This window comes from Ursus maritimus, unplaced genomic scaffold (genome assembly GCF_017311325.1).
Source record: "Ursus maritimus isolate PB19 unplaced genomic scaffold, ASM1731132v1 scaffold_25, whole genome shotgun sequence".
NCBI lineage: Eukaryota > Metazoa > Chordata > Mammalia > Carnivora > Ursidae > Ursus > Ursus maritimus.
Window position 1 is genome coordinate 33,414,932 of NW_024425008.1, and position 12,772 is coordinate 33,427,703.

General features: G+C 33.5%; 1 protein-coding gene across 15 annotated transcripts in view; it reads right to left on the minus strand.

Annotated features, from left to right (window-relative positions):
- Positions 1-12,772, minus strand: part of FUT8 (fucosyltransferase 8) — a 411,868-nt gene that overhangs the window by 200,467 nt on the left and 198,629 nt on the right. For 10 of the 15 annotated variants that reach the window (XM_040641772.1, XM_040641777.1, XM_040641778.1 and 7 more), the window contains one exon: positions 607-1,035. The exons of the other annotated variants lie outside the window; for them this stretch is intronic. In XM_040641772.1, the coding sequence (XP_040497706.1) occupies positions 607-809 (203 nt within the window). In that variant the 5' untranslated portion in view covers positions 810-1,035. The remainder of the gene's footprint in view (positions 1-606; positions 1,036-12,772) is intronic. 15 annotated transcript variants of the gene reach the window in all.

Here is a 12,772-nt window from a genome sequence, read left to right on the forward strand (position 1 = left end):
TCATATATGAAGCAGAGGAATTAGAATTTAACAATTATTTGTTCCCTGAAAATACGAGATTTTATTTTTCCAAACAGCTGATGCCTTCTAACATATATGTCACATTTTTTAATAGACTAGAAGTAGCAACAGTAACAATTCCCTAGATTCCAGATCCAGTTGTTTTATTTAGCAATGAATTTTCATTTCTTCATTTTTAGTTATAGACTAACTCAGCCTCTCAATTATTATGACTTTGTTATTGTCCATACAATAAAAATTTTACTATGCACTAATTTAAATCATACAAAGTTTGTACTTGATGTATCAAAATTATCAAAATGTTGAAGATAACTATAAATGAAATATAAAAACAAATTAAATGACATGGTTTTTCTATATTAAAATTCATATGCAAAATAAGATTTGACACTCTGAAAAAATTCTCTATTTTAAATATATAGAGGTATCATTGGTATAAGAAGTATCTTACTAAAATATTTAAATTTTTGCAAAAATAGCAGTTTAAATAAATCATTAAGTATTTTTCAATAGATGAATGAAGACCTGCAACTAAAAACAAAGTACAATACTTCATCATTCTTCCTTCAATTTTTTAGAACCTACCGGAGAGATTCAGCCATTCGCCTCAAGTCTTCATTTTGCTGTTTTAAGCGTTCAAGCTTTGCCAGAATCTTGGACAGTTCTCGGCTAGAGTGATCAGGGTGGTCATTATCTCGTACCAAGTGACCACCTATATAAAATAGCAAGGTCCCCCAGGCAAAAAGAATGAGCATAATCCAACGCCAGGAACCAGTCCATGGCCGCATTTTCAGATTTTCAACTCACTCCCCTGGCTTCCTGGAGCTCAAAGAATCGAAAACATCGTAACTCTGTTTCTAGCTAGTGCAAAAGTAGTTGCCTTCTGTTGTTTCAACACATGATGCCTCAGACAAATTGGTGTCTCTGGTAGTCCTGTAGTGAATCTTTCAAAGAGATCCTCTTGGTGGTATAAGTAGGAAGATTTATTGTCCTGTACTTCATGGACTCTACATGCTGTGGAAAGAGTAAGAAATGTATTTAAATTATTTAGGATATGCAAAATAGCATATGCTGAGGTTCATGGAGTTAAAGGAAACACATTGGTGTTGACTGGAAAAGGGCTGGCAAATAATCTAACAGCCTAATAATACATAAAAAGCAAAACCTTTTACATCTGCATATTAAATCACCCATGTATACCAGGGCCCTACCAGATAAATTAATTAGCTCTAAGCTTGAAACCCCTCTAAGGGCCATCATCACTTCTCCTTCTTACATCATTGTGCAATAGATAATACATGGGATCAAAGACCTTTGAATAAGCAATCAAAACCAAACAAAATATATTCAACTACATATTTTGGCCCAGTGTTTCCATTATCTCAAGCAGAAACGTGTTCTCATTCGTATAAGATCTCGACTCCATCTTCCTCCATCTCACTGCTCGACTGCCATTACACTACTTAACTCTGTAGGTGACAGGCAAATTGTCACTGATAAATTCTAAAAGTGACATGCATATTAGCTAAGCAAAGGTTATCGCAGCCATTAAGCAGCGGTAACCACTCCAAATATCACAAGTAAAGGTTATCATATAGATTAGGTTAGATTATCCTTTCCTTGAGTTTATTAAAAAAGACCAGTAACTGCAACATAAGTCTAAACCAGTTATATCTTAGTCACTGTGCATCTTAAGTTACACATGCACATGCTTTCTCAGGCTTCACTGTGGGTTTCATTTGTTACTTCATCAGGCTTAGATTTCCTTTAGAAATAAAAGTTTTTTCTCCAAAGAAAAAAATTGTAGGCAAAGATATAACTTAAACACCATTTGATAATTCCAGAGCTATATAAGAGAAGTCGTATCTCTAGGCACAGAGTTCCTTTTTTTAAAAAAAGAAAAGACAAGAAATAGTTTCTATATTGAAGACTGAATGTGATGGGCACTTAAGCATTAATTAAGCAGTTATTAAAGACTGGACAAAAAAGTTGGAGAAAAGGCCTCAAAAATTAGCGCAGAGCAGCTATTTTCCTACTTTTGAACCTTAAATCTCAGCTGTTTTTAAGTGGCCAAGTATTCAATGTAAAGCAAATCTCTTCAAACAAGTGTTCTACTTCCTTCCTATTCCTACACTATTTTCTTCATTGTTACTGTTAAAACACACAATGAAAAGAATTGTACTCACTGAAAACTGTTTGAAAACCAACTAAAAAAGCAATAATCCAAAAAGAAAACGTGGCATTTTGTCTGGTGTTTTAGTAACTATGCTTAAGCCCACTGAGAACATTCTTGTCACTAACACTAATGCCACTGTTCATTCTTGTCTCTCTCAAAATCCTTTCCCAGAACCCTGTTCCTCGAATCTCAGGTACCCTCATCTATCCACCAAAACATAAGAATAATTAAGGACTATTCAACCTTTCAGGTCAAAGATTAGTCATATAATGTCTACTCTTCATATGTGGAAAAAAATGCAGATATTCAGGGCTTCCTGGTTAAAAAGCAAATTAAAAAAAATGAATCCACCCTGATGGTCAAAGGGATGGATTTAATTCAGTAAGTCAACAAAAGAAGCTTAACTATCAACATTTGAGTTAATAATACTGCTTGTAACAACATATGCAACACTGTAAATTATTGTTATATGCTAATCTATAATATACTCTAGCTAATTCCAAGCTATACCAATAAGATATTAAATTTTAAAAAGATTTTATTTATTTATTTAATTTGAGAGAGAACGCGCACGCGCACGTGCACACACACGGTGGGAGGAGGAGGGAGAGGGAAAGAATCCCAAGCAGACTCCATGCTGAGCACAGACCCATGCAAGGCTTGATCTCAGGACCCTGAGATCATGACCTAAGCCGAAACCAAGAGCCAGATGCTCAACTGATTAAGCCACCCAGGTGCCCGAAGTTTTTAAATTTTTTAATCTTTCCCTTTGTAGCAAAAGTTAACTTAGATAACTCTGATAAACAAAAGAAAAGATAGCTTTCTAAACAAGAATCATTTAAATAATAAAAAGATGTGCTGTAGCATTTCATTACAACAAAAATTATAATACTCAAAGTCAGCAGAAGTATAATATAACTCAAATAGAAACAGAAGTCTACAGAAACATAAATTTTGTTATACAAAATACCCTAAATTCTTATAAACTACCATAAAAAATTAAATACTAAATGCCAAAATATTAAGTTACTACATATTACATGAGTTGTAAAATACATTAAAAATTATTGTAGGAGCAAAACATGGTCATTTTCTTAATTAATAGCATCAGCCTATTGTTTGAACCATGTCTGTCAAAACGTAAACTCCTTGATTTTTATCCATTTTGTTCACTGATGTATCCCAAGTACTTAGAGCAGTGCTTGGCACTTAGTAGGTACTAATAACATTTTTGAATAAATAAATAAGTGAATGAATAAATGAAGGTGTCATACATGACATATGCTAGTGTGACATATGACATAATTCATGCACATCAGCTTCAACTGCATTTTATGCCCCACTTAAGAAAGCAAATCTGAATGTAGAAAGTAACACAGTACTATTATTATAAGGAAAATGGTTCAAAAACAAAGTCATCCATAAGCTTTAGGATTTACCATTGTCAACATATACCTTACAAGGCACCCTCAATAATTAAATAACTGGTCTAAATTAAATAAATCAAAATAAACTGGTCTAAAAGACCATAACATCAACTATGGTACCTTTCCAACATGAGAAAATAATTTCTCTTTACTTCGTCTTATTTTCCTCATCTAAAAGATTTATTATGTAAAGACAATGGGATGACTGAAGAAAGTATGTACAGATCTTGATATGAAAGCCACTCAATTTATTTGCGAAAGAATTTATTAGTGAAAATATTTCAAATTTATTAGTAAAAATATTTCAACATTAACTACATGAATTAATTTCTAACTAAATTTATATAGTAATATTTGTTGAGATTTCTTCTACGAGTGGGTCATTTTCTTTTTAAGTATTCATAAATTCATTCCTGTTTGAGATTCACATACCACCTTTCATCTGCAAAATATATCTATATATATATATGTACATGTATATCTGTATCTATATATCTCTATATATGTATATATATATAGAGAGAGAGAGATATTTTTTGTGGAATATTAAATGGATTGAAATATGTCAGGCTTCCTTACACAAATTTATTTAACTAGTGATACCACTTTTTTTTTTAAGGTAGTAGGTATTTAAATCACTTTTCTTTTTTTGGTATTTACAGAGATTCTTTGGGTTATATTGCTTAATGTCTCTGAAACAAGAAAAAAATGTAATTTTTCAAAGTAATGTCTTGAATCTGAAAGCTAAAGTATATAATCAGTAAAACTGAGAGCTTTAATAAAGTTACTGTGAAGCTTAAATGATGTTAATATATAATGTACTTACTATAACGCTTGGCACATAAAAGGGGCTCAATAAAAGGTAATAGTATTTTAATGCTGATAAGATATGGAGATTAAAAATATGGGTAGTAGAATAGGCAAAGCCTGGACCAGAATCTTCATTCTGTTACATCATAGCAAGGTAACCTTACTGAAGTTCAATTTCTTTATCTGTAAAATGGATATTTTTATTCCTCTCCCACGGAATACTAGAAGAAGCTTAGATAAAATAGTCTATGGGAAGCAGTTAACATATCACTAGCAAATTGTTATTATGGTACATATATTAATGCTGTTATGTTATTTTACAGACCCATTTATAATATTTTGTATAATTTATATAACATATATTATTATAGGCAGTTTCTAAAATGGCTGCCAATGATCCCTGTGTCCTGGACTCATGCCCTGTGTAATCTCCTCCTCCTGAGTGTGTGCTGGACCTAGTGACTTGCTTCTTAAATAGAATACAGCAAAAGTGGTATGATTTCACTTCTGAGATAAGGTTACAAAAGACTGATACTTTTACCTCACTCACATTCTCTCTTCTTGTTACCCTGATGCTGCCATATGAAAAGGCCCATGTGGAATGGAACCGAATCTGCCAACAACCATGTGAGTAAGCTTGGAAATGGATTCTGCACCAGTCAAGCCTCGATGTGACTGAAACTTGGTCCACATTTTGATTTCAGGCTTTTGAAAGACCAGAGCCAGAAGACCTAGCTAAGCCATGCCCAGATTCTGAACCAACAGATAATAATTGTTTTAAATCACTTAGTCTTAGGGTGATCTGTTACATAACAATAGAGAATTAGTATACATGCCTACTTCCTACCGGGGCTGAGTGCCTGGTCTTCAATTCATGTGTTATTCTTTCTGTCCCCACCAAGTTGTACAAAGTCTAAGGCACAGAGCAGGCATTCAAGATGCCAGACAGAATTTAATCTTAATCACATTTTCCTATACATCCTGCTAACACATCTTATAAATTCTATAAAAACTAAACTCAATTTAGAGCAAATAAGCAATTCAATAAATAAAATTGTAATTATTAGTTTAATGCTATATTGGAAGTCTAAAGGCATTTTTATTAATGTTTGCTAACCAGAGTTCTACTTTTAACCATGAGAAAATAACTGGTACTAGACCTGCCCTTACACATAAACAACCAGAAAACTTAAATATTTAGAAACCTGTTTTCAGAGATTGGGCAATAGCCACACAAGGTTGTGATGCCTGAGATAAGGTTAACAATCAAAGGTAAGTCCTATAATCACTCCAGCTTTCTGGCTAAAATTTACAAAACACCCACACAAAGGTGGAGAACTCAGGCAAAGAACAGCTATCTTTGAAGTGATAAGTTAGAGACTTAAAGTTTAAGAAGTTTAAGGGGGAGAAAAAATACAGGTCAGTATACTGAAGAGGAGGGAGCTGCCCAGAGAAAAGGATCCAAAAATGTATATAGGATACTGAGTTCTGCATGCATAAGACTTCATGAGTCCGGCAAAGAACAATTATCAAGAAAGAAAATTTAAATACTAGGTAACTGAAAAATGAGTATCTCTCAGAGACTGTATAAAGGGGAAAACCTGAGAGTTCCAACCAAAAACTATGAAAATGCCACAGAGAAAACCTGGTGCATTCAGTAGAAAGCCAAAAATAAAACATCTCAGAAGTTAGGTTGGTGTGTGTGTGTATGTGTGTGTGTGTGCATATATATATACACACACGCAGGCATATATATATATAAATATGCACAATGGAATATTACGCGGCCATCAAAATTTGAAATCTTGCCGTTTGCAATGACATGGATGGAACTAGAAGGTATTATGCTAAGAGAAATAAGTCAATCAGAGAAAGACAATAATCATATATTCTCACCGATATGTGGAATTTAAGAAACAAGGCAGAGGATCATAGGGGAAGAGAGGAAAAAATGAAACAAGAAGAAACCAGAGAGGGAGACAAACCATAAGAGAATCTTAGGAAACAAACTGAGGGCTGCTGGAGGGGAGGGGGATGGGGGATTGGGTGGCTGGGTGATGGACACTGGGGAAGATATGTGTTGTCATGAGTGCTGTGTGTTGCGTAAGACTGAGGGATCACAGACCTGTACCCCTGAAACAAATAATACATTATATGTTAATAATTTAAAAAATAAAAAATAAATAAATTTAAAAAAAAAAAGAAGTTACAGTTAAGTAAGCCCTAGAGCAGGGATCAGAAAATCTTCTCTAAGGAGCAGGATAATAAACATCATAAGCTATACGAGACACATACAGTCTCAATCACATATTTTTTGTTTTTATGTTTCTTTACAGCCCCTTAAGAATGTAAAATCCATTCTAAGCTCAAAAGCTATACAAAAACAGGCTATAGACCATATTTACCTCAGTGAGCCAGAGTTTAATGACTCTAGCCATAGAATTAAAAGAGGCTAACAAAAGCTATAACAAAACTTAAAAACAAGCTACAAAAGGATCAAGGTGATCTAAAAGTAAATTAAATGCCTATCAAAACAAAACTCAACATCCTTTCAAGAAAGACAACAAAATAAACTTCACACTCTCCAGCAACTAATCAAAAATTACAAAGAACACTAAGAGAGATTATCTTGTGATGCAGCCATCCAAAGACATGGTAAAGGCTAAGGATGGACTAGAATACTGAGCAATCTTAGCACTCCAGGCCCCACACTAAGAATGAGGTAACAGCATTCCACTACTTCAAGAATTTTAAGTCTCTGACTCAGTGAAGGTAACAACTGCAAAAACAACAACAACAACAAAACAAAACCAACTCAATCACTGACTGGAATGACTCAATCCCCATCCATACATAAACAGACTCAAAAAGAAAAATACCCATTTCTGGGCATAAATACTGTTGACCTCAGTCTTTACAGCTCTGTACTTCTAATGTCTGGCATGTAACAAAAAATCTAGAGACACATAAAAAAAGCAAGATATAACAAACCATTTCAAGAGTTAAAGCAAACACCAGAACCAGATCCATAAATGAACCAGATGTTAGAACTATCAGACAGAAAATTCAGAATAATTATAGTATATTAAAAAATCTAAGGTAAGTATGGACAACATACATGAACAGAGGAGGACTTAGCAGATAAAATACCAAATTAACAAAAATATCAGAGGACCGTCAACAGGCTTATCAGAAAACTGGATAAAAGTTAAGATTAATCAGCAAACAGGACAAGAGGTTGTTAGATATTATCCAAAATAAAATTCAAAGAGGAAAAAAGAATGGAAAGAAAAAGAAGGAAATCAAAATCTGTGGGAGCATTGATTATCAAATGATCTAACACTGGAGTCACAGAAAGAGAGAAGAGAAAATGAGGCAGAAAATATATTTTCTAAAATCAATGAATGATAAACCACAAATCCAAGAACTGCAGAGAACTTCTAGAAGGATACATTTAAAATGTAGGCAAAGCTGCTGAAAACAAAGACAGAAAATCTTACAGGTAGCTGGGGGGGAAAATCACATAGAGATAAACAAGAGTAAGAACACATTTCTTATCAGAAACCATGTTAGCCAGAAGACAATGGAGCAACAACTTTAAAATGCTGAGACAAAGGGGTGCCTGGCTGGGGGGGGGGGGGGTGTGTGCAGGGAATGGGAGTGGGGAGAGTGTCAACTTATAACCAGTGAAAATATCTTTCAAAAATAGTTGTTTCCAGGGGGAAGAAAAAGGCTGAAAAATACTCTGTGCTGGCAAAACTGCACTACAAAAAAAAAGTTAAATGAAGTCCTTCAAGCAGAAATATGATACCACACAGAAATTTGGATCTACACAAAGAAATAAACAGCACCAGAAATGGTAAAATATAAAGAAAATAAAGACATATTTTCCCTTAACTTAATAATGTCTAACTCAAAAACAGCAATAATGTATCACTAGGTTTATAAATCTGTAGAATATATGATGACAAAACACAAAAGGGGAAGAGGGAGGAAATGGAAGTACACTGTAGTAAAGTTCTCACTGCACATTAGACTGATAACTTTAAAATGTATACTGTAAGCCCTAGAGCTGCACTGTCTTCTTCAATAGTCACTAGCCACATCCAACTACTTAAACTGGAATTAACATTAAAAATTTATCCTGTCACAGCAGCCACATTTCAAATGTTCAACAGCCACTTGTGCCTATGAATGGTGCAGATACAGGACATTTCCATCATCTCATTAAGTATCAGTCAACATTTCCCCCGAGCAACAAATAATTTAGAAATAAGTATAAAAAATCCAATAGTGGAGATAAAATAGGACAAAAATGAAATCGTGATTCAAAATACAAAACAGAAAGGATGAACATAAGATACCTGATACAGATGAATGCTCTGGGATTTCTGATCGAATTTAGTATCTTGAGAAGATAGGGGAAAGTTTTACAGCTACAATAGAGAAGTTTTACAGCTACAATAGAGAAGGGAGATGGCATGAGTAAAGGTCTTTGTCCATTACAATGGTCATTTTGACACATACTCCCCTGTGCCACCGATAAGCAGTTAACCTTCTAAATAAGTTACTTCACTCAGTGTAGCCATTCATACATAATGCTCTATTTATTTTAAAATATACAGCAATCTAATCATTTGTAATGGAGAACATGTGGAACAAATTTATCATGTACTTTACTTAATTCTATAAAGCATCATGATTCAATCACTCATTCATTCAAAAAATACTTAATAAGTATTCCCTATCATATAAAAGACACTGTCCTGGCACTGGAGTTGTAGCAGTGAATGAGACAAATGAGAAACTCTGCCCTCAAGAGGTAATATGCTAGTGGATTCTAATTGCAAAGGGAAGTAATTTCACAGAAACAACCTCAAAAAAGCGTCTTCTTGCAGCTACTAACATACTGAGTAATACAGTGAGAAACTGAATATAAACTATATCAACTAATTAATTTCTTAAAAACAGAACTAGTTTAATCATTCTGTGAAAAACAACAAATGCAGTACCATTTATAACAGTCAGATTGACTGTTCTTATATCTAACAATAAGAAAATGACCAACAGTGACTTCCTTTAGCATCTGTGTGCAAATGATGTTTCCAAGAATCACATTCAAGTGGCTTCACTTTAATGCTAAGGGCAAAAGATGAGTATATATCAATATTCTATAGAACTAACTAAGAGAACAAAGACTTGATCTGCTATGAACCATGTTCATAAGAGGGTAGTCTTCTAAACTCAAAAATAATTCAGCACTTATTTAACTAATACAAGTATGTATACACTTATATACTATGCAAAGGGAAATATGGCATCATACATCAAGTATTTCTGTAAAAACACGCCCTTTGATGAGAAATTACATTAGCAGGAATTTATGCTAAGATGTGTTTTAACATATGAACAAAATGAATTTTACAAGGCTACTCATTACAACATTTTTTGCAATAGCTCTAAACTGGAAAAAACCATAATTGCCCATCAACAGAAATACGGTTTAATAAATTATGAGTTACTTTAACCCCCCCAAAACTGTTTTTACCATGATGTCAAAAAGGAGGAAAATGTGACTCAGAACCAAGAAGAAAATCAGTCAATTTAAAACAAACCCCTAAGATAGCGATGATGAAGGGCAGACAAGGAAACTAAAACAATTACTAAAAATATATATTAAGATTTAAATTAAAAAACCAATATACCGAGAAAAGAGATAAAAACTACAACAATAATGCAACTTCCATAAGTAAGAAAAATCTGAATGTTTTTAAAATTCTCTGGAAAAGATTAAAGAGCAGATTAGATACTATAGAGGAAAAGTTCAATGGACTTGAAAAAAGAATAAAAAAAACCCCTCATCACAAGAAGAAAATTTGTAACTATATATAGCTTTCCCCGTAGCTGTATCACCATATAGTAACCGTCATCATGAACTGAAAATTTGTTGAGGTGATAAAACTCAAATAAAAGTCATCCATCATCATTAACAAGAAAGCAATTTACATCATTAGCTTCAGGGCCAGTTAGAATCTATAGGCATTTCCCCATTTTGACATTCAGCTTGAAAAAGGACTTCTCAGAACAAAACCTGTCATCAAACTTAAAGTAATATATACCAAAAATAAGCTTAGTCTTAGGTATATGCAGAATTTCCAACGTATTTTAAAATACAAATAAAACCACATTTTTGAGGGGAAAAAGAGTCATGGAAAAAATACATACATGGTAAAAATAATTTCAGGGGACCTCTTAGAAAAAAGTACAAGCTAGTGGACAATGGAACAACATCTTTTAAAGCTGCTGAAATTAAAAAAAAAAAAAAATGGCGAAACTACACTTTGCTATCCAGTGAAAATATTTTCAAAAATAAAAGCAGTTTTTCTGTGAACTTAAGTTCTCACTTAATCTGGGTAAATACCTAGAAGTGGGACTGTTGTGTCATAAGGAAAATGTATGTTTATTAAAGAAAAGGCCACACTGTACTCCAAAGTGGCTTCTCATTCTGAGTTAGCACCAGCAATGAATGAGAATTCCTGTTATTCCACAATCTCTCCAGCATTTGATAGTTAATATTTTAAAGCAATTAAAATAGTTGTAGAGTGGTATCTCAATGTAGTTTCAATTTGCCTTCAGTTTCCCTAAAAACAAATGACATTAAGCAAGTGATTATCTTTTCTTGTGCTTATCTGCCATCCATATATCTTCTCTGGTGAAGTGTCTACTGTAATCTTTTGCCATTTTTATATTAGATTATTTGTTTATTGTTGAGATTTAAGAGTTCTTTACATATCCTGGATACAAATCTTTTATCAGATAAGTGATTTTTCAAGTATTTTCTCCCAGTCTGTGACTTACTTTTCATTCTCTTAACAGTGTCTTGCACACAGGAACATTTAAAAATTTCTGATGAAATATGATTTATTCTTTTTTTTTCATAATTGTGGTTTTGGTATTACATCTAAAAATTCAATCCCAAATCCAAGGTCACATATATTTTCTCCTATGTTTTCTTTTTCTTTTCTGTCTTTTTTTTTTTTTTAAGATTTTATTTATTTATTTGACAGAGAGAGACAGCCAGCGAGAGAGGGAACACAAGCAGAGGGAGTGGGAGAGGAAGAAGCAGGCTCCTAGCGCAGAAGTCTGATGTGGGGCTCAATGCCCGAACGTCGGGATCACGCCCTAACCCGAAGGCAGACGCTTAACGACTGTGCCACCCAGGCGCCCCTCTCCTATGTTTTCTTAAAGAAGTTTTAGTTTTAGGATTCAAAGTTAAAACTACACTTACCTAAGACTGCCACTCCCAGGTATCAACCCAAGAGAAATGAAACCTTATGTTCTCACAAAAACTGATGCTTAAATATTTATAGCAGCTTTTCATAAAATGGGCAAAAACTGGAAAAAAGTTGAGATGGCCTTTAACAGGTAAATGAATTTAACTCTAATATGTCAAAAACAATGGAGTACTACTTAGCACTAAAAAGGAACGAGCTACTGACCCACTCAACAAAATGGATTAATCTTTAATATATTTTACTAAGTGAAGGATGCCAGAATCAAAAGCTGCACATTGTATGATTCATTTATTTAACATTATGAAAAGATAGAAAACTAGGAAGAAAAATGGATCAGTGACAGCCAAGGAAGATGCAAGAAGAGGTGGATTACTAAGGGGCCACAGGGGAAATTTTTACGGTGATGGAACAATTCTAAATGGTACTGAAGAACGACACATCATCTTTATGGTATTCATCTGCAAACGCATAATTCCATTTTAATAATGGGAAAGATACTAGACAAAACCAAACTGACCTGAATGTATGCTTCAAAACTATCATAAAAAACAATGAGACATAATGACTATATGCAACATGGTCTCCTGGATTGGATCTTAGAAGAGAAAGGGACACTGTGGAAAAACTGGTGAAATCCAATATGATCTGTAGTTTAGTTAATAATATTGTACCACTGTTAATTTATTAGTTTTGACAAATTACCATGGCTGTGTAAGATGGGAAACCTGGCAAAGAGTATATGGAAAGTCTCTGTACTTTCTTTGCAAATTTTCTGTAATTCTAAAATTACTCCAAAATAAAAAGTTGGTTTCTGGGGGGGTTTTTTGTTTTGTTTTTTTAAGATAAAGGCAAAACAAGTACATTTTTAAGAAAACAAAAGCTGAAAGAACTTGTTGGCAGCACATACCACTACAAGATACATATAAAAGGTTGCTTATTAGGCTGATTGTAGATGGAAATGTGAATATAAACAATGAATTTAAACAGATATATTAAATGTATGGTAAGTATAAATGAAACCTCATTTTAATTTCTCCTAAAAT